The sequence below is a fragment of the Copadichromis virginalis genome, linkage group LG18 (genome assembly GCF_057382275.1).
Source record: "Copadichromis virginalis isolate Kocher_CV1m ecotype Utaka linkage group LG18, C_Virginalis_male_GT1.1, whole genome shotgun sequence".
Taxonomy (NCBI): domain Eukaryota; kingdom Metazoa; phylum Chordata; class Actinopteri; order Cichliformes; family Cichlidae; genus Copadichromis; species Copadichromis virginalis.
In genome coordinates, this window is record NC_140635.1 from 1,293,145 (window position 1) to 1,316,294 (window position 23,150).

A 23,150-nucleotide genomic window follows, 5' to 3' on the forward strand; every position below is an offset into this window, starting at 1 on the left:
CAGTATTTTAAAGTGAAAACAAATTGCAACGATTTAATCTTAATAACTCCAGAACACAGAAAACACTCAATGCTTGACAATAGCCCAACGCCCAGTGGCAGGTTCATGCCACAGCAGCCAGAAAGCATGAATCCAGCTGTGCCAGTCAGTCTTTATTTACTAAGTACAAGACGAAATCCAAAAGTATGAAACACAAAGGAAAAAAAACACTGGAGGTTTCTGAGTTTGTGCTGAAAGCTGTAACATGTATTGAGGTTTGGTTTTGGTGTTTGTAACATGCAGAGATATGAGAGGAGGAAGAGGCTGAAGGAGGAGCAACACTGTCACAGAGCAGAAAAGGACTCCCACTGTCAGATACATTCAATATGTGAAGCATACAGAACAGATAGTGTGTGGAAGATGCTGTCACTGCATTACTGGCTCATGTTTCCTTTGTTTGTGATCACACTAACAGGTCGGTTAAAGCAGGAAGAAGAAATGTCTTTAAAGGATCTGTTTGCTAGAAATCACTGGAACAGGCGCTCACAGTTTAACATCGTCTTTAACAACATTTATCTCTTCCTTTAGGTGTCAGCTGTGATCAACTCACTGCAGTCAAGGATGAAGAGTCCACTGTAGAAGGAAACACTCTCACTCTGTCCTACACTTATTCCCAAGATGCAGATCTCAATGATAATTTCTTCTGGTATCGACAATATCCAGGGAAACCGCCAGAGTTCCTGATCCACATATCAGGGATGAATATTTCAAGAAAGTCAGAGTTTCTAAAATCAGCTGCAAGATTCTCCACAAAACTGTCTGGAAAAAAGCGTCTGGACCTTCAGATCTCCTCTGCTGCAGTGTCTGACTCTGCTGTGTACTACTGTGCTGTGAGGCCCACAGTGACAGGAAACAGCAAAACTCTGTACAAAAACCTTTGGAGCAAAGACAACAGAATACTCCACAACATCCACTAGAGGGAGCCACACACTGTTAAACTGCTCTGGATTGTGAGGAAACATAAGAGTCTTTGTAGTTTGAATGAAATTGAAAAATGTTTGAAGGATAAAACAAGAGTAAGTCTTTAACATAATCAGTTCTTGTGGCCTCAGCAACAATGTTCTCACCTCGTCCTCTGGTATAATGCATGAACATCAGCCTCTGGTTTAATGTCAGGAGCAGCAGCACCGACACTGCAAAGCAGAGCCCTGAAGGAGCGAAGCAGCAGAGTCCTTACAAACCCACAGTAACACCCACACACACAGACAGCGACTCAGTTTGCACCTCATTTCTGTCACACTGAAGCCCTGCAGACACCTGAAGGCAGCAGGACACATGTTGATGAATGTGTGGACAGAGCGCTCTGACATGACGCATGAACCCCTCTGTGGTTCGCCTCATTAAACCCCTGCAGATGACGCCAGGCTGCTTCAAAGCCCGTCTGCACAAAGAGCAGCAGCTCATCTGTACACAAAGCAAACACACCTGCTGAAGCTCACAGTCTCAGTTATTCTATTTATTTTAATATTTTCTTTAGTCCGTGCTGCACTGCTACACCTGATGTGGGTTCCCCACCTGTAGAGCTGCCAACTGTCCCGTTTAGTGACCTGCAACGTCACATACAGTGCATATTTACACTGTGGTCCTGGGTTGCTGTCTCAGTGTTTTGAGTTTATTGTTATTATTTTCTAGTTTCTTCTGTTTCGAATTAGTTCTTAGGGTTTGAGTCTTTAGTGTTTCTGTCGTCCCTACCTGTGTCCTCTCCGGTGTCCTGTTCGTGTCTCTGAGATTATGTTTGTAAAACAGTCTGTGCATTTCCTGTTTTGCTTTGTTCAGCTGTGCTCCCCTCCTGTGTGTCACTCCCTCATTGCCTTGTGTGTATTTATAGTGTGTCTGCCTCTGTTTGTCGTCGCTCCGTCTGTGTGTTTGGTCCTCGCATCTCTCTGCTCTCCTTTCCCTGCATGGCTTCATGTTTTCAGCTTTGTTTATTAGTGTTCCCAGTTTAGGCTTTAGTTGCTCCCTGCTCCTTATTTCCTGTTTTTGTACTTTACTTTCATTACAAATAAACACTCACTCGCACCCCAGCCAGTGCCTGCATTGTGGATCCTTTTCTCATTACACCACACGACTGCAGCCCCAGCTGTGACAAACACTAAGCTCAGCTGGTTGCGTGTTGTGCGTCTGTCCCTTATTTATAAGGGGAGGTTGTGGCTCACGTGGTAGAGCAGATCAGCTACTAGTTCGATATCCTTGGGCAAGATACTAACCCCAAATTGCCCTCCCATGCATCCATTGGAGTGTCAGTGTTTATTAGTTTGCACTTGAGTTTAGAAGTGCTTGTATGAGTGGGTGTGAATGAGGCGTGTTGTATACAGCGCTTTGAGAAAAGCGCTGTATAAGAATCAGTCCATATTTGATGGTTAACCCACCTGCCAAATCTCACTTTATCCCCAGGATAGAATCAGCCACATGTGGCAGCTGGTTTATTAACTCTGAGTCCTGGTGCTGCTACAGACGACTGCTTTAACTTTTATGGTTTACTTTTGTTCTTTTCACTTATTGTTTCACTGCAGCTCCTCTGTTCTTTCTTTGCTCTGTGTTAAAGAAAAATACAGCTTCATAAATCCAAATCATTTAAACCGTGATCAAAGCTTTTCAAGTCTCACTTTAAGCATGAGAAGCATTAAGCAGCTCAGTGATGGAGAACATTTGGCTCGTTGTGCACACAGTGCAAAGTGCTCCATCCTCCCTCCTCACAGTGATTCAAATGCTGCTAACAGTCTGTGAACCAGGAGGAAGAGGAAGTGAGAGAAGTGAGACTCAAAGAGGAGACAGAGGGCGACATCATCCAGTAGGCGGGGCTCTCCTTCTGCACTGTGTTCAACCATTGTGTCAATAATAAGTGCTGCTGTGAAGAGAACAATTCTCAGACTGAATGTTGAACATCAGCTAGTTTCTCCTGTTGATTTAAACCTTGTTGTACAGATGGAACATTGGCTGTGGATTATTCTTGCTGCTCTTTTCTTTGGTGAGATACAAACATCAACATGTTTCCTCTGCTTAAATAAATGTGTGAGTCTGATTAATGGTGAGTTTTTAATCATGTTTATTGATCCATCTCTTCCTCTGCATGTTCTGTTCTTCCTCAGAGTGTAAAGGAGAAGACAAAGTGATCCAGGAACAAGGAGATGTCATTGCTGCTGAAGGAGACACAGTTACACTTGGATGTAGCTATGAAACATCTGATCCATTTCCATATTTGTTCTGGTACAAACAAGAAATAAACAACTTTCCAAAGTATGTTTTAAGACGTGACACTACAGGAACAGAAGATAATGATCAGGAGTTTCCAAAAGACAGATTTGATGCTAAAATCAACAAAGCAGAAAAGTCAGCTCCTCTGAAGATCCAGAAGCTTCAGCTGTCTGACTCTGCTGTGTACTACTGTACTGTGAGGCCCACAGTGACAGGAAACAGCAAAACTCTGTACAAAAACCTTTGGAGCAAAGACAACAGAATACTCCACAACATCCACTAGAGGGAGCCACACACTGTTAAACCTCTGCAGTTTGTTAGGAGACAGTGTAGATTTTTCATCACGAGATACGGCTGTGTTAAATAACACAAGGTTTACACCTGCCCACTGGTAATTTGTAGCCCGTGTGTGGAACATCCACCTCAGTGGGCTCAAAATTAAAACAGTTTTATCTCGGAAACAAATGTTCAGCTGCTCCCATCACAAACCATCAGTTTAATGTGTTGCTGCTTGATCTGTGTTTCAGCAGAGGAGGAAAGAGCCTCAGATAAAATACAATTCTTCTCCTAAATGCAACTTTACATTCCAGCTGTAAATGATGGATGACTTTAAAGATCATTTTCAGTAATAATCATTCATTGTGCCAGCTCACATTGTGGTACTTTATGGTGGGTTTTATGAGTTGGTGTGGAGAAGCTGCTCTCACCTGCTCCCTGATTGAGAAGTGATCCCACAGTCGTTCCACGTGTCTGAGGTTTCATGCCTTTCCTCAGACTGTGGACCTTTTGCTTGTTAGCTAATGTGTAATACATGAAAGTTCACTTTCATCTCCGGCACCTGACATCCAGAGACCTACCAAAAGTTTGATCTTTGCTATGACAGTGGAAGTTATTGTTCTAAAAACCGTTGCAGAGACGTTGGAGAAAAGCTTTCCTGCACGTCTGAACTGTTTCGTTCATTTAAAGTGAGTCCAAACCTGTTAAACCTGCTTTCAGAAACCGCAGCTGCTGTGTCGTCACTCAACTGCCACTAGAGGTCACTGTGTATCTGAAGTTTGACTAACTTGCTCCCGGAGGCTTAACTGAGGTCAGAGGTCACATTTTCATCCATCTTTGTTCAAGAGGAGTGAGGAGCTTCCAGAGGGAGGAGATCCAGCAGGGACAGTTTGGTGCAGAAGTCCAGGAGAAACAATCTGACATGATGCATGTTTGCATTTGAAAGCAGACGTCTCTGCTTGTTCCTAATGTTTGAACACTTTCAGCCATTTTGGGTTTTTTGTGTGAGATCACAGGTTTAGTGTGGAGAGTGATTTCCAACCAAGTGTGTTAACCTAATGTTAGATTGTCATTGATTATTATAGATCTAATTATTAAGTACACAAGTATGTTTTATTCACAATATAACAGTGAGGACAGTACAAGGTACACTTCTATACATGAACATATAGTTTCACTTTCAGTAAACTATATTCAAATCATTATGGCTGTAATGTTTTCATGTTTCAGGTAAAACAGGACATAATATTTTGTCAAAGTAGATGTTTTTCTCCAAAACACAGTTTTTAAAAATTCTAATAAAAAATCTCCCTGCTCTCTGAAAGATGAATTAAGGATTAATCATCTATTTATAAGGAGATCTGCAGTTTATGATTCAGTGTCAACACTTTCTGTGAGGGAAGTTAAAATATGACTGACTATGACTGTTTTAGGACCAGATATTCATGTGTGATATTAGATATTCACTGAGGTTCAGCAAAATCACCAGAATAAGGAGCCGTGTGATGCACTTATTTAAACTCTTCACAAAAACTCATCTTCACAATTAAAGAATGTAGGTAATAGAAACAATGAGAAATAAAAACTACAATCGTCACAGTTTTCATACTCATCTTTTTTCAGAGTCACTGTGGGGCCTCACTCGTGCATAAATGATGAACATTATTCGAGTCGGACCATATTTAGGGTAAAGAAACAATAACGAGCAACTGACACGTTTCCTTGTGTTTTTGTTCTGGTTGATTTTAGACTCAAGATGCAAAGATTATGTAATGATTTTTGGTCTTATTTGGAGAATTCTTATAAGTAGTAAGAGACTCATCGGCGATTAGTTGTCATATCCAGTTAATCCCACCAGGTGTCACCATACTAATAGTTATTAGTGAGAGGTTTGAACTAATAAGCAGAACAATACATTTCTATGTAAGTGTATATCCATTACATTTTCTTTGATCTATAAAACACACAACACTCACACACACACGTCAGTCTATTCACACCTACAGGCCAGTGGACACTCTTTCAATGATGAGGATGTAACATCCTGGACAGGGAGGAACGTCTGTTATGTGTAAACACAAATCTTGAGTTCATCCCTTGAATTAAGAACCTTTCTAGTGTTTCACTGAGTCGTGTGGCATCTTTAAGAGGTCTAACAAACAAAGAGCAATTCTCTGAAAATGGTCAGGCCCGAGGACGAGACTGAAAACAAGTGAAAAAGCTGCTGATGTCCAGGGGAAAACTTGAAATTACAACTTTCAGCTCCACTGTTCAGAGCTGTGGAAAAAAAGACTAAAACTGAAGACTAACAGTTTACTTTCACACAAAGTCTGTTGTTAAAATAAATTCAAAAGAAATTTGTGGGACATAAAACACAACATAAATTAATCACAGGAGGTCACTCACCTGATGTCCAAGTTAAGTAAGCTCATTTCTGCCACTCAGGAGCAAGACCTGGGGATACTTAAACGTCTGCACTCTTGGCAGCAACTCTTCGCTGACCTAGAGTGGGCACCCCATCCATTTCCACCTGAGAACCATTGCCCTTCAGACGTCCTCCTTGTTTTGCTTTTTTGTCATGGGACATAAGGGTTGATTAGAAGCCTTTGTTCACTGCTTTGGGCACTGCTTAGCTCTAAGGAAAATAAAATATTCACTCAGTCGATGACTTTAATTTTTCTTAACTAAGTCACTAACATCAAGGATACCTATTAAACGTATCTGTGACTTTGATGAAGTTGAAGGTTGTATAAACATATAAGAAATAAATAATTACTATTTATTGCTTATATGTTTACTTCTGAAATAATTTCCACCGCAGCACGGTGGCACGGTGGTTAGCACTGTTGCCGCACAGAAGGTCATGAGTTCAATTCCACCATCAGGCCGGGGTCTTTCTGTGTGGAGTTTGCGTGTTCTCCCCGTGTTTGCGTGGGTTCCCTCCGGGTACTCCGGCTTCCTCCCACCATCCAAAGACATGCAGTTTGTGGGGATAGGTTAATTGATTAATCCAAATTACCTAACTGTGTGTTAGCCCTGTGACAGACTGGCGACCTGTCCAGGGTGTAACCCGCCTCTCCCCCTATGACAGCTGGGATAGGCTCCAGCGCCCCCCGCGACCCTGAAAAGGATAAGCGGAAGCAAATGGATGGATGGATGGATAATTTCCACCACCTGTGTAAAACATTGCTCGCCAGTGTTGCAGAGGTAAGGTTTCCCATTTGCATGAGTTCTCACATTTTGGTAGGACTTTGGGTTTAAATCATTGAGCAATAATGTGATGGTCAAACTATATTTGGTATACACAAATATATCTCCGAATCTTTAAAATCGCTTATGATTCATGTGTTCAGGACTCTTTTCTAGAGAAATCATAAGCAATGTGGAGGGGTCTCATGTCATTAAATCTTTTCTGACCAGTGTTGCAGGGTTAGGGTTTCTCTCCCCTGTGTGTCATGTAGGTGTTTAGCTCATTGCTTTGGCAATAATGTGTCTTTGATATCTTATGTGAATGCTTCACTGTTTTTATGCATTTAAACCTTTTTTCACAGGTGTTCCCAGAGTAAAGTTTCACACATGTGAGTGTTAAAATGAATAATCAAATCATCAATCAATGAAACTTTTCCAATTTTTCACAAGAATGCTGCTTCACACTAATCTTAAATCGTTGAGATCTGATGTTTTGATGCTTTGATACATGTATATTTCTTGTCACTGGTGTGGTATGGAGTTTGCTTTTACAGATTTTCTCTGAGATCTTTCCAGGGGTATGGTTTCTTAGTTGTTCATCCATATGATAAAATCACCAGTTTTCACACATTTTTGGGCTTCGAAGAATCTTTGATGTGTGTCATTTGATGTGCATTTTTTTTTTTTTACAGATTTTACAGATTTTATATTAGTGGAGGTTATTGTAGCTGGCCCTGAAATTCTTGGAAAGATGTTGTCTAGCCAGATTATTACTCTGGAATGAATTACCCTGGCCTCCAGTAACACTGTGAGCAATCTTGGAGTTGTTCTTGAGTAGGATATGTCCATCAATGTGCATATTAAACAAATGTGTAAGACTGCTTTCTCCGTTTGTGCAACATCTCCAAAATTAGAAATATCCTGTCCCAGAGTGACGCTGAAAAACTAGTTCATGTGTTGTGCCCTAAAACCAGGGAATTAGTGAAGGGAGATGAATGAAGACACTGACACGTAGGTCTTGTTTTCAGTCATCTGCATAAAGTATCAGTTTCAAAAGTTTGTTTGTTTGTTTGTTAATTTATTTTGATTATGTAAAAATATACAAAGTTCATTTAATTCAATTCAATTCAATTCAATTCAATAAAACTTTATTGATCCTGAAGGCTTTAGCAAAGAAAATAAGAGAAAAAAATGGTATACAAACCCCCCCAATACATTTCAACATTGCTTCACTTGTTCTGATTCAGTTACATATTGAAAAAGAGTTTGAAGGACACGCATATTTAATCCCACCCCTTCACCATAAGTTATCAGTCAGTATTTCATCAGCTTCCTTACTGATATAATCTGCAGTAATATTAACAAACATATTTCTGATATAATATATACAGCACACCATAAAACTTCCTAAACAGAAATATTCGCTGAATTTCATCAATTTCCTTTCATTATAACTCATGAACATCATATCTGTTTAACTCTTTGAGCTGCTTTATGTTTGGACGTTGCTTCGGCTCCAAACTCAAACTGTTCCACAGCTTCGCTCCACTCACAGAAATAAAAAGGCTTTTTCAAAATCCCTTAAATTATAACTTCCTTCTATGCCGACACTTTTTTAGACAGTTTAATAGGATTGTGTGGTCAACACTACCAAATGCTGCACTCAGGTCTAGAAGAATTAAAACGGTACTTTTTCCAGAGTCAGCGGCTAAAAGCACATTATTGAACACCTTCAGTAGAGACTCTGCTGTGGAAGGCTCTGAAACCAGACTGATATTTATCCAGAATATTATGTGTGTCCAAGAATGAGGATAATTGGTGGAGGACAACTTTCTCGAGAACCTTAGACAAAAATGGTAGCTTAGAGATTGGTCTAAAATTGCCAAGAACTGACGGGTCCAAACCAGGTTTTTTTTTTAGAAGCAGCTGGACAACAGCTTGTTTAAACGAATAAGGAACAGCTCCATTTGAGATGCTTTACAATAGCGCATCTCTGAGAAATGGTGTAGGTAACACATCCAAGGGGCAAGAAGTTGGTTTCATGTGCATTATTATATCAGTAAGATGGGATAATGAGACTGGTTTAAATTCGGAGAAAAAGAAAGAACATGTAGGTGTTTTCGAAGGGTCTTGGGATGGGAGTGGGATATGTGCTCTGATATTATCAATTTTTTCAGTAAAAAACTTTTGAAAATCCTCAGAAGTGTGTGAGGCAGTCTCAGATGGCTGAAGTGGTGGGATGCAGGACAGAGTTGATTGTGTTGAATAGAACTTTAGGATTACCAGAATTCTTAGTAATAACCTTGGAGAAATAAGTTGCTCTTTCTACCTTGATGGCGCGCTGATAGTTAATAAAACAATCTCTAAACACTTGGTAAGAGATGTGGAGCTTGTCTTTCTTCCATTTTCGTTCTGCTTTCCTGCATTCCTTCCTGACGGCACGAGTGGCAGCTCTGTACAGCCAGTGATTACATTTTTACTTTTTTCTTGATAGATTTCATAAATAGATAATGTACAGGGATGTTATACATTCCTGTACATTATCAATCACTGTTGTCATCTTATCCACCACATTAAATCTCAATGATTTGTCCACATACACGGCCATTCCTCCTCCACCTTTGTTTTGCAGAGTTATAAATGTGAATTCATAACCCTCCAGTTCAAAGTCTGTTCCTTTTTCCACATTAATCCAAGTTTCAGATAAGTCATTGACACTGAATGGATGTGAAAACTGGTTAAAACATTCTTTGATATGATTAAATATAGCCTATAGGCTTCTACATTTAAAGTGGATAATTACTAATCTCAGTTTTATTCCTCTGATTGTACTCTTCATTTGTAGCAGCAGTCGTCTTTGATACTTTAATTGTTGTCTGAAACTGTTTCATATTCCAAGTCCTGTGTATTGTGATTCACGTGGGCAAATATTTTCTGTTCCATTTGATCCTATTCTGCAGCTGTCTGACTGATGCAGTTGTTTCTTCCAGATATAGCTGAGTTCTTCCTTTCATTGTGTGTCAGAAGTGAGAGTGTGGCTGTTTGTTACCTTGTTTGTAGTCCAGATCATGTTGCTCACTGATATTTTTTGACATCCGCCATGTTTTTAATGGTCAAACATGCATCCCATGTTTTCTCTGCCTGGATAGAATCAATTTGAAGACCACAGTTACCTTTCTTTTCCGTTTTAACTGATAAGACTACTTTGGACAGTGCATTATGAACTGTAACCTAAAATAACTACATCTCCTTAACTCACGTGCCTCCCCTCTTCTGTGGAACCAGCTTCCAGATTGGATTCAGGAGACAGACACTATCTCTACTTTTAAGATTAGGCTTCAAACTTTCCTTTTTGCTAAAGCATATAGTTAGGGCTGGACCAGGTGACCCTGAATCCTCCCTTAGTTATACTGCAATAGATGTAGGCTGCCGGGGATTCCCATGATGCACTGAGTGTTTCTTCTTCACTCACTATGTTTTTGTACACCTGTATATGTGCACATGCCTTTAAATATTTTCTCACCGGTGTTGCAGGGGTAAAGTCTCTCCCTGTGAGTCTTCATATGAAGTGTAAAATCACCACTTTGAAAAATGTTCTCCACTTTTTTGGCATGGATATTGCTTTGAATCTGTGAGTCATTTGATTGGACATTGTGTTGTTTGTATACATTTTAACTTTATTCATGTTGTTGCACAGCCAAGCCTTCCTACCTGTGATTTCCTAATATTGACAATGAACTGATTCTTTTCCCAAAAGTCTAGCAAGAATGCATCTTCTAGGCTCTTACAGCCTTCCTCAAAGGTTCAGAGGTATGGTTTCAGGGTTCAGGGATAATTCATATACTGTTTATAAATATTACAAATATATTGTTGAAAAAATAATGAAACAACAGGAAAAATAAATCAGCTCAGAAAACAAAAAGAAAAAATTAAACACAGAGCATAACTAAAAGCAAAATTTGTCATGAAACGCAGAAGGAAGAGAACCGAAACACATGAAACAGGTAAGTGCAAAAACTTTTATTTCAGCAAAGTCTAAGAAAACAATCCAAAGACAACTACATTGAGATTCTTCAAATGAAGCCAAAAACACACACACACAGGATCAAATATGAGAAAGTCACATAGAAGGGAGACAAACAGCCACTCTGACAAGGAACAATTGGAAACTAAGACTATAAATAATACCTAATTCTGCTAGAACAGGATCTTGGATCTCCCAGATTTGGAGCAGAGCCTATGTTATGAAATCTGGCAGCTCGTGTCAGTAAAGTTAGCATCCACACTGGCTCAAATGTCTGTGTACATTTTATACAGATACACGAAACAACAACAAAAACAAAGGCATTCACAGAGATGCATGTAGGCTTTCAGAACCATGGACAGAGCTCTTTGTGTGGCAGTGCTATTACTTGATTGTGAAATGAAATGAGAGAGCAAGAAACATATCCACACAACATTAATTCAGTTCAGTTAAATTTTATTTATATAGCACCAAATCACATTAAAACACAATAATACAGAGAAACTCCGCAATTGAGCAAACACTTTGGCAACAGTGGGAAGGAAAAACTCCCCTTTAACATTAGGAGGATTTTGAGCATCACACAATGAATTAGCTGCATTTTGATGATAAAGTTATATGCATTAATTTCTACACTTTTTAGCATTTTATGGAAATATTTCTATTTTTATAAAAGAAAACATGACAGTTTAACACAATGAAAATAGTCAAAAAGCTACAAAAAGAAAACATTTGTGTTAATCTGAGTGCAAACATGTCAAATGTTTGAATTCACCTTTAAAATAACTTTTTTTGACTGATGTTCAGTTGCATCAGATAAAAATCCTCCTTTCTTCAAACAAGCCACACAGGCTGATAAGAAGAAACCTCAACCCACGTTCAGCTGCTTGTGCGACTCTCCCATAGAGAAACAGTTCAACAGTTTTTGTACGAGTGTTTTTCACCGTGTCGACGTACCACAGTGACTGAAGTCAGTGTGACACCTTTACAAAAACTCCCAACAAGCTTTTCTTTATATCTGAGCATGGTTCCTGAGATCACATGAGTTATGTGTGAAGTTTCTAACCTCAGCTTTTATGTTGTAGATATCTCCTGATGCTAAACGAGACTTTCCCTCGTTTGAGTCGTGACTTGCTGGCTGCTAATGAAACCTGCTGCTTAACTGCAAAACACTGGTGTGGTCACTCCAGTAAAAGATAAAAAACAGAGATAGTAAATGTAACTCTATGCAAAAAGGAAGAACAATATTAAAAATAAGGCCCTTATTGTGCAATATTCTACATTAAATCTTACAGATCAAATAATATTGTGCACAGTATAAACAGATTTATCGGTCTCCTGAGGTGAAACTGAGATTTAGCATAAAAAAAGAATTCAGAAGATGACAGCGATGTGATCCTGTGGATAGCAGCTGGTACTTCAGTGAAGAAGGTCAGGAGGCTCTTTGTTATTCCTATGATGCTCAGCCTGTTCAGAACACACCACTTAAATATAATTACAATAGTAATTTTGCTCAGCATGGCAGTAAAACCTCTGAAGCCCCTTTTTTAGACTGATGCTCAGCTTAGACTGATGCTCAGGGGTTCTTGCAGGTCTGAGGGAAAGAAATCCACTAGAGACTGGAGACCAGTGTTAAATCCAAAGTGCTGTAATGGTGAGTGAGAACAGAAGGTGTGTAGGGATTTACTTTGAAAGGAACAGGATGCTGGTTGGAATCCAGGTAAGTTTTAGCATTGCAGGTTTGAGCTGGCAGGTGGAGAAGTTGAGGGAGGTGACTGAGGTTGGTTTGATGTGTCACCCAAAGTATACCAGCAAAATGCACAAACGACCAAACAATAATACAGGACAATAACATCAGTTTGTATTAAATGCAGTTAAAGCTTAGTTTTGATGTATTACTATATCATGACCCCAGGGACTGGTGTCCACATTTACTTTATGTCTGTTATATTGATTGGCCTTATCAGTTCACATTTCCTTGTATTTATTTTGTGTATATTATTTATATAATGTACTAATTTTGCTCTACTTGTACAATGACAGTAAAGATATTCCCGTCTTGTATGTGTGGGTCTTAAACAGCACAGTGAGGTCCGTGTATATTTGGACACAAGATCTGTTTATTTGCATGTTCACTGAAACATATTGTAGTTATAATTACATATTGGACATGGACTTAATGTAAGTAAGTCCACTTCTCTAACTACTCCTTGACGGTCACCTCAGCAGCTCACCTTCCTGCTCCAACCGCTCCTTCCTTTGTGGTAACACAGATCAGTGGACCTCCCTGACTTCCTCTCCAGCTTTTCCTCTGAAAGGCAGAAAGTAAGCACCGTGGCTCAAGCCTTTTATTATTTCTCTGTGCAATCTTCTGGAAAAGATTATTCCTAACTGGTCTCTGCCCTCTACCCTGCACCTCCTCTGTGCGGCTCCCAGTCAGTCCTGCCAATGCAACATACAAACTTCTATTAACTTTGTTAATAAAAGACTTTTAAGCACAACCATTCCCCGTCTCCCTGTTTGGGTTTTGCTCTTGACTTGGTTTTACCACCAGTGTAGCCAGTTCATGACAGCTAAGTCTCTTTTCTGCTGCTGGAACTGCAGCTGCAAGAACACAACAAGAAATCCTGTTCAGTCGATCCATTTCACTTTGATCTCCAAACAAACTGAAGTGATTCCCGCATCTCCTCTAAGGCTGTGGGACAGTAAGCTTGAATATTGAAGGTCAGACGTGCAGGCATCGCATTAGAAACAGCAGCACTGAGAGCACACGCTCCCTCAGTTACAAAAGAATTAACTAGAATTAAAAAGCTTATTTTACCGCTATGTGCACTAAATGACCAGAATGCAGATTCTCTGCAGCAGATTGTCTTATTTGCAACAGTGTTACATTTTATTATATTTTTAAATGTTCTTTACAGATTTCAACTTTTATTTATATTCTATCATCATCATCATCATCATCATCTGTATTTCATTTTATTAGGCAGCACTCATAGGGATCATTTTAGGAGTCAAATGAACTACAACATGATCTTGCACATTGACAGCTGATGACCTCTGTTGTGATATCTGTTATGTCTGAGTGTAGTTTTAGTTTTGTGGAGCCAATGAATCCAAAGAAAACCTGTGTTGAAATTCATTTAACTGTCGATCGAAGACGCTGAAGATATCTACCTATTTGGAACCATGGTAACAGGGTTCTTGCTGATCGGAGCTGGCTTGGCCCTGACTTATCGAAGAATTAAGAAAGTGGAACCGGCTGTTCAAACCCCCACAATGCTGCCCGCTGGGATTGAAACGATGGGACGAGGCGTGAGCTCTCAAAATGGGCTCATTGAGTGTTATTCTGAGTGTTCACGGCAGCTTAAAGCTGAGATTTCTAATAACACTCAGAATAACACTCAGAATAACACTCAGAATAACACCTCTGAGCGAAAGTTGGATCACATCTTGGAGAAGCTCTCGGCGGTCGTGAGTTCTCAGAATCAGCTCTTTGAGCACAAAAATGACAACATCACAGAGCATAAGTTTGATAACATCATGGAGAAGCTCGCTGCTCTCCAACGGGAGATTGAGAGAACTTTGAAATTCTCATGAGTTGTTCGCACTAAAGAAAAAACCACCATCATAATGCGGCTATCCCTTCGGCGCCAGCTGTGGTCTCAAGGCTGGAGCTGAACAAAACACCCTGATAACAACTGTGTGATGACTGTTCTTCCCATTCCATGCAAGGCCACCTGGGTTGGCTGGAAGACTGTTTACTTAGCCTGGCAGGGCGAAGGACACTGTCTCAGCTGAACTCTGGACACACACACACATTTCACTGCAGGGCAACCTGCACGTGGCGAATAAAGCCCTGATTGATTGATTGATTGATTGATTGATTGATTGATTGATTGATTGATTTGTAGTGTAGCTCTCTGTGCTAATTTGTAGATCTCTAATTTAGTAAGCCATTGTCGCAGCTTCGAGGTTTCCTATCATGATGCAAAATAACTGATAGATAAGAGATTTTCACCTCACTGACTGCAGGGAGCTTTGGCTGGTTTAACATCTGAGGTTTGCACTAAAAAACAAGTTCAGTATCCTTCAAACATCAGAACACAAAGGAAACTGTAACTGATAAAACAGAAAAATCTAAGCCCACTGAGGTGATTCAGCTGTCTGACTAGATGCTTCCTCAGTGCTCAGTGAGTGTTCACTGCTCCAGCCTGGTCCTGCAGTGTCCGCCCACTCTGGCTGGAGCCCGGAGTCCACACCTGCCTGGTCCACCTGTTCTTCATTGCTGGCAATCAGTAGGAGGAGCATTTAAGATCAGCATCTCCACCAACTCTCCTCCAGTCCATTAACTACCTTATGGTTTTTGTTGTGTTCAAATTTTTCAGACCGAACTTCAGGAGAAAGTTCTGTCTTTGAAAAAGATTTAATTTGCTTTGGCAGTTGAAATGAGAAGTTTACAGAGAGCCGTGGACCTCTGTGTGAACCAGCAGCCTGCTTTATAAGAAGGATAACCCTCAACGGGTTGTACAACTTTGTAGTGAGACAAAAACAAAGATTACTAGGCTATCTTGCTCCCACACGGAAGAGGCAGCCTTGCTGTCTTCCTGCAAGTCCTCCCCGTCCATGTCTGACCTCGTCTGGTATTCATTTCAATTCAGTTCAATTCAATTTTATTTATACAGCGCCAAATCACAACAGCAGTCGCCTCAAGGCGCTTTCTATTGTACAGTAGATCGTACAATAATAGATACAGAGAAAAACCCAACAATCATATGACCCCCTATGAGCAGCACTTTGGCGACAGTGGGAAGGAAAAACTCCCTTTTAACAGGAAGAAACCTCCAGCAGAACCAGGCTCAGGGAGGGGCGGGGCCATCTGCTGCGACCGGTTGGGGTGAGAGAAGGAAGACAGGATAAAGACCTGCTGTGGAAGAGAGACAGAGGTTAATAACAGATATGATTCAATGCAGAGACGTCTGTTAACACATAGTGAGTGAGAAAGGTGACTGGAAAGGAAAAACTCAATGCATCATGGGAATCCCCGGCAGCCTACATCTATTGCAGCATAACTAAGGGAGGATCCAGGGTCACCTGGTCCAGCCCTAACTATATGCTTTAGCAAAAAGGAAAGTTTGAAGCCTAATCTTGAAAGTAGAGATAGTGTCTGTCTCCTGAATCCAAACTGGAAGCTGGTTCCACAGAAGAGGGGCCTGAAAACTGAAGGCTCTCCCTCCCATTCTACTTTTAAATACTCTAGGAACAACAAGTAGGCCTGCAGAGCGAGAGCGAAGTGCTCTAATAGGGTGATATGGTACTACAAGGTCATTAAGATAAGATGGGGCCTGATTATTTAAGACCTTGTATGTGAGGAGCAGGATTTTGAATTCTGGATTTAACAGGAAGCCAAAACAGGAGAAATCTGCTCTCTCTTTCTAGTCCCTGTCAGGACTCTTGCTGCAGCATTTTGGATCAGCTGAAGGCTTTTCAGGGAGTTTTTAGGACTTCCTGATAATAATGAATTACAGTCGTCCAGCCTGGAAGTAATAAATGCATGAACTAGTTTTTCAGCGTCACTCTGAGACAGGATATTTCTAACTTTAGAGATGTTGCACAAATGGAAGAAAGCAGTCTTACATATTTGTTTAATATGTGCGTTGAAGGACATGTCCTGGTCAAAAATGACTCCAAGGTTCCTCACAGTGTTACTGGAGGCCAAGGTAATGCCATCCAGAGTAAGAATCTGCTTAGATACCATATTTCTAAGCTTTTCAGGGCCGAGTACAATAACCTCAGTTTGATCTGAATTAAGAAGCAGAAAGTTAGCGGCCATCCAGGTCTTTATGTCTTTAAGACATTCCTGCAGTTTAACTCTTTGGTGTGTGTTATCTGGCTTCATGGACAGATAGAGCTGGGTGTCATCTGCATAGCAGTGAAAATGTATGCTATGTCTTCTAATGATGCTGCCTAAGGGAAGTATAATGTCTGGTATCTCCTCCTCCTCTGTCACAGAAAAGCACAATGTTATTATCCATTGTTCTACTGATTCTAAGTTCTGGTTCAGGACATCTTGTACGGACGCTCTAACCCAGAGACTTATTCTAACCATCTTCTGTGTGTGTGTGTTACGAACAACCCTCTGCAATACAGTTCCTACAATATCAGTTCGGACAGTCACGCCGAACGACGCTTTCGACCTTCAAAAGACGGATCGCCAACTCATTGAGCACATTTGCAGTGTGTATATAAACATAAATAAAACAGTTTTATTTATACTAACAAAACAAAGGTTTTCAATCCTAACATCATCACCAGGCCAAGAAGAAATTCTCTGCATGTTTTTGATTGAAACTAACTTGTATCTCTTCTCATGCTGAGTTACTCGCCTCCTTGGCTGCTGGAATACTGGAAACAGCTTGGAAGTTGCTTTCTCCTGATTCCCTCCCCTCACGTCTACTCACCTGCAGATTCAAGTTAGCCCCTCACCTCACCTGTGTTACTGAGATTTCTGATTTTCTCCCCTCCGATCATCAACTCTTCTCTCCTCTGTTGCAGTGTCTTTTCCTCGGAGACTCGTTGTCCCTTGTGCAGCAGAAACAGAGATCCTTCACACTACATCACATCACCATAACTTGTAAATGCATAATAAACTAGTGAAAACCAAACTTGCCTCTGCACTGTCTTTGGGTCCACGCTCTCTCTCCACCTGGCTTTAGCACTATGTTGCACAAAGATGATCCTGGAATTGATCACCTGGATTTTTCACAAGAACTGGTCTGCTATTGGTCAAAAAGAATGAATGGGTGCAATGACAAACTCTAACTTAAACTAAAGGTAACTACAAGAAAATCAAACTGAAGCAAAGGAAAACCAAGATGGCCACCTTCTATAAACTCCAAAGCAGGTGATACAATTTGTTTTAATAGTTGAGGAAGTCGGCGAGCAACGGCAGGTCCAACAAACAGCATCTCGACAAATATCATAAACTGTTTGTGTGCATGTCTGCTAGCTAAAGAGAGAACTGCGGTTTTTCTTAGCAAAGATAAATATAACCTAGTGTTTGCCGAATTCATTCTCAGGGATTTCAAACAAAATAAGAGGAAACTGGAAGAAGATGATGGACGGTTCAGCAGCCTTGTGCCACACACACACTGTGTTGTTGCCCTTCCAGTATTTCCCATCCATCCATACCTGTGCTCATCTATCAGCCTGCACAGGATAGACCTGCCTCGCACTCCTTGTACTACAAATAATCCATTTTTAGCACATTTACCAGCGTTTTTGTTTCTCCTGGTGTTTAATCTTTAATTTTGTTCATCTTTTTCCGTGTTCTGTATTTTCCTGCTCTTTCTGATTTCCTTGATGACTTTTCTGTGTATCACCTGTACCTGGACGGCCTCTCATGTCCTTCATTTAGCTCCTCTTCCTCAGTGTGCTTCAAGATATTTGTTAAATCAAATACAGTGAAGTGCAATAAGGTCGTGAAAGGTATTTGAAACTTTGATTTATGTGTTTGCAGCATTTATTTCCTAACATGCAGAAATGAAGTAAAGCCGTCAGTAAAAGACAGAGTCACAGAGAAACAGTCACAGTGAGTTTTTGTTCATGTGGCAGCGACTCCCATCTGCTTCCTCCTGCTGCTGTGACAGGTTTTTGTACGAGGGTTTTTCACTGTGTTGGGGTGGTCCACAGTGATTGAACATCCACACAGAGCTGAACAAAAACCCTGCAGCTTCATCTGAACCGTCTTTAAAACATGGAATCGGCCAAAGTTCAGAAAAACATCAAGAAACAAAACATCTGCTTCAGGTGAGTCTTCGGCAGCTCGAATTCTACATGGAAATGAATATTTCTTCACTTTTCTGACCCTCACGCCTCTGCTCTATGTGCAGGTAGACGGTTTTATATTTGTACTTTAACCTGATGAAAACTTACAAATGACTTTCTGATTGTTCCTCTGGTGTAACAGCTCAGTGTCTGTCCTGTGGAAGTGGATTTTTGAACGTGTTTGAGCTGCTCTGAGGACCTCTGACAGCCGAGAGGTTTTTGTACGGGGCTGTAACACTGTGATGCACTAACATTTGGAAATCCGATCCCTCTCACCGTCACCCCTAAAGGTAAGAAAAATCCCTTTTTCTTGGCTGATACAGTGAGAAATAATTTCCTTTCAAAGGTCTGTTTAGTCCAAAACAGAGTTTTTATGTTTTAAAGCTTGAACTTGATGGATCAGTAGTGGAGCGATGTGACGACGAGCTGCTGTGAGACAGAGCTGCTCTGCCTGACACAGGATGTCCTGAAAATGCCTTAAATCCTGTTTTCTGTTCATTCAAAGTGTGAAAGTGTCCAAAATAGAGTCAAGTCAGCTGCAACATGTAGCTGGTGTGTTGTAACTCTGCAAATAATGACAGAGCAAAGCCAAAAGTAAAACAAAGGAGAATAATCGGCAGTAAAAAAGAAAAAAAAAGCTGAACATTAGCTACAGAAACATGTCAACGAACCAACAAACTGTCAGATTTAAAAATCTGAAATTCTGTTTTTAAAATATAAAATCAAACAAAGTCGGCCTGAATTCTCTGAAACGTCTTTGTTTTGATGAGTCTGCTGAAAATATTAATGAGTACAAATAGTAAAGATATATTTAATGTCTGTTCAAACAAACAACAAAACAAAATGTAACAGAAAGCTGCTGATAAGGACTGTAAAGCACAAAAAAGGCAGAAGAGTTATATATGCGTACAATTTTAGTGACGTAAATAAAAGAAAATGCATCATGTTCATGAAGCTGCTTTTGCAAATTGGCACAGAGAAAAGAAAATCCTGGATAAATAAATAAATACTACACAGGACAGAAGTTCAGGTTTTGGCAGTTGAACACTTGACTCTTCAACATGAGCTCACAGTGACTTTCTGATTGTTACTGTCTGAACTGAAAATTAAGGTAAAAGCTGTGAGAAAAGTTCAGTTGTCGTCAAAAACATCAAATTAAAGCACTGAAGGTTCGGCACAGATAATACCTGTTTTTATATCCAAGCTTTCAAGGAAACACTCACATGTGATTATGTCATAAATTATGTGTAAAGCATAAAAAAGCAGAACTGAACAGTTTGGCCGAACGTACGTCGGCAAGTGATGATATATAGTGTGGACGCTGCATTAAACAAAGATAAGTGCATCTGAAAATAAAGTTTATACAACAGAAATAAAGAAGTTTAATATTTACTCAAACATTCAACCTCTGATTTTCATTTATTGGCTGTTTGGACCAAAATCATTTTATTTTATTTTTGTCGGACTGAAATTTGACTCTCAGGTCAAAGAACTCATCGTTAGTTATGTGAAATACAAACAAACATGCTACATGATGGCTGGGTGTTATTGGCTCAATGTCACGGTGTTTGTGTCAAACTCTTAAATCCTAAAATAAAATGATTAAAGTGTTCGGAGCGGAGCGAGCAGCGTCTCAGTTCACTGTCAGCTTCCTCTCAGTTTGACTGTTAGTTTGTGTCCACAGGAGCTTCGTGTCAAACAGTCGGCTCATAAAAAACACACAAACTTAATAACTAATGTCAGAGCAGGCGACTAAACAGCTGATCTATGTACAAAGAACAACTAAAACTATTTTGTTATCCTTGAAGTTTAATGTACAAATTTTATACAACATGAATTTGGGGAAAGACTTTTGTGTGTCTTCTCCATCGCACAGTCTTTACTAACATTTAGACACCCTGGACACGAGCGCACTGTTCTTAGCTGCAAACTGCAACACAAACGCACAACAATCAATAAAGTAACAGAACTGAAATATCGATCACAGCACTTCTAAATGTAGAATCAAGGATTCAGGGTCACCTGAGTCATCATGTTTGGAGTTATAGTGTTTCATAAGATTTCATTTATAAATGTCAGATAAATGAACCTGTTTTAAAGCTGAAACATTAACGTTTGTCTTGTGGACACTGAAACTTGGTTATTTTCTACTTTATAACTTTGTCTGTGTGGTTTTGGTTTGTCCTGCTTTGCTGTGTAGATCGACCTAAAACGACCCCGTCCCTTCACGTTCTGAGCCCTCTGGCACCTTCTGCTTATCCACCGCTGCCCGCTGATGCTCTGGGCCCAGAGGTCTGTCTGGCCACTGATTTTTATCCAAAGGAAGGAGAAATGATTATGAATGTCAGGGGGGGCCCAGTCAGCGTGAACATCAGCAACGCCGTTCTGTCCACAAAGACTAAAAGCTACTACTTTGTTGGATTCAGCAACGAGACCATCCACTCCTGCGAGCTGTTAGGAGTCTCCACCAATAACGAAGCTGGTATGAAAACAAACTCACTGAAACAATAAGTAACGTCAGTGTGAGACTCATAAACCTTAAACTTCAGCTGTGTTTGTTTCAGACACTTTTAATCTTTTATTTTTAACACAAACATGCAAACATGGTCATTAATAAAAAAAAGATCAATAAAATGATTTCATGTCATAGACGGTTGAGACTTTGTTTGACATTTGAAATTTAAACGCTTCTTATATTATTTCGGGTAACAGTTCATCGAGCGTGTTTGTGATTAATGCACTTCATATTTCCACACAGATGACGCCTGCAGCAGCGTCTACCCAGGTGAGCGTGCAAACACACCTGCACACGTTCAGCTTCTCCACAGTCACATGAACGAGATCGTCATCACTAACAGCATCACTGCTGTCGGGAAGATTTAGAATTCATTCACACAATGAAAGATTATTGTGTAACCTCAAATATTATATATAATATATAATGTCAGCCACACAAACACAAAACATGCAGTTCATATCAGAGAGCAGCAGAAAATCTGTTTGCTTTTTACTCAAAGTTTCATTTCCAAAAAAACAAACAACAACAAAAAAACAAAAGAAAAGAGAATAAAAGTAAAATAGAACTAAAGTGTAAATATGATAAAACATCAGTTCAGCCTCGGTCTCATGTGTGAGTGCTGATGCATCCGTGCAGAGAACAACACACTGATGTGTTCACGTTAACAAACAACATGCAGGAACATAAATATAAAGAGTTGTGTTTATTAATTAAACTGCAGTCGTGAAAATGAATTTCTTCTGTGTCCTTTGTCTCTGTGTCGATCTGTGGTGACGATCGACACAGGAAACCTTTTTCATCTCTTTTACCTTCCTGCTGAAGTCGTGTTGGTGTCAAAGATTCAGTCCGAGCTAACGCGCCTGTCTCTCTTCTGTGCAGAAAAAGCAAAGCTCAACTTCTACCTGCTGGTGATGAACGGAGTCAGAGTGCTGTTCACCAAGACTTTGGCCTTCAACACCATCCTGACCATCAGAGGTCTGCTGGTCTGAGTCCATCAGCAGGTCGGCGACATCAGATCAGAGCTTCAGCTTCAGTTTCTTTCTCCTGTTTTTGATAAAAGCACAAACGTTCAGGAAGTCTCCTGTAAATTCACACTTATAGCACAAACATTTTTGGGTCTGATTTTAGGATCGTTTGCCTTCATATAAGAGCAACGTTTCAAATTCCAACAAAATCTAAAAGTAAACACAGAAATTTGAACCCAAAAGGAAAAACGTGGAAACTCCTGAAACATTTTTATCATTTTGTTGTAAATACATGCAAAAAACATTAAACCAGAAACATAAAATCTGTTAAATGTTTCAAATTATTTATACAAAATACAGCAAAGACTTGACGTCAGCGTGCAGCGTGGCTGTGCCGAGCTCGCTGACGTCGCCATCTGGAGCTAAACTTTCCTTTAAACATTAGTTTGAAAGAACAAAGACTAATTAATGAATCCAGTGAACTGATTCAACATGAAAGGCCCTGATGGTCTCAACAAGAAGAACCATGTCGTGTGTTAAATCTGCTGATGTGTGAAAGTGTGAGGCGAGCTGTGCTGACAGCTTCGTCTTCACTCTGCTTCGTCCTGCTGTAAATACAACCTGTCAGCTGTTTGTACAAACATTACGTTTAGTTTTACTTCCTGTCGTTTGTAACAACATCGTTTGTATCTGACTTTTGTCTGTACGTTTTACTCTCCGCTCTCACTGAAACGTCGTTTGCTTCTAATACAAAATAAACTTGCTTGTGTTTGAATCGTCTCTTCCATTTCTGATACTGATTGAAACTTGGGCAGCATCATCAGTCACTGCAGGTCTTTGGTGGCTGCACCCTCACAGAGCATGTGAGCTGCCACAGGGTTAAATAAAGGATTGCTCTTTGATTAAAAGCTTCCCTCCAATCGGATCATTTACAGTTTAAGTTTGCTCACAGGTGAAGTGTCCGTCTTGTTGGACCTGTGACGTCGTCATCAGTTGACCCCGTTTGCCTCATCGTGCTTCACTGAGTCTTCCTGCTTTCAGTTGAAACCACAGTTCAACTGAAAGCTGAACAGTCAGACGTGAAGCTGCAGATAAAATCAGACAGAAACCAACAAGA

General features: G+C 40.2%; 1 protein-coding gene across 1 annotated transcript; it reads left to right on the top strand.

Moving 5' to 3' along the window:
- Positions 1-18,354: 18,354 nt before the first annotated feature.
- On the top strand, positions 18,355-22,808 carry trdc (T-cell receptor delta constant). The gene is made up of 5 exons (XM_085440296.1): positions 18,355-18,532; positions 18,693-18,840; positions 20,751-21,032; positions 21,309-21,335; positions 21,948-22,808. Exons 3-5 carry the CDS (start codon positions 20,882-20,884, stop codon positions 22,055-22,057), a joined length of 288 nt encoding a protein of 95 aa, XP_085296422.1. The 5' UTR covers positions 18,355-18,532; positions 18,693-18,840; positions 20,751-20,881; the 3' UTR covers positions 22,058-22,808.
- Positions 22,809-23,150: the final 342 nt, after the last annotated feature.

What these genes read in the sequence shown, in the direction of transcription:
- trdc (XM_085440296.1), top strand. Translation starts at nt 20,882, where the DNA reads ATGATTATGAATGTCAGGGGGGGCCCAGTCAGCGTGAACATCAGCAAC. An exon ending in CTCCACCAATAACGAAGCTG is followed by an intron (nt 21,033 to 21,308) that starts GTATGAAAACAA and finishes ATTTCCACACAG; the next exon opens with ATGACGCCTGCAGCAGCGTC. An exon ending in CTGCAGCAGCGTCTACCCAG is followed by an intron (nt 21,336 to 21,947) that starts GTGAGCGTGCAA and finishes TCTTCTGTGCAG; the next exon opens with AAAAAGCAAAGCTCAACTTC.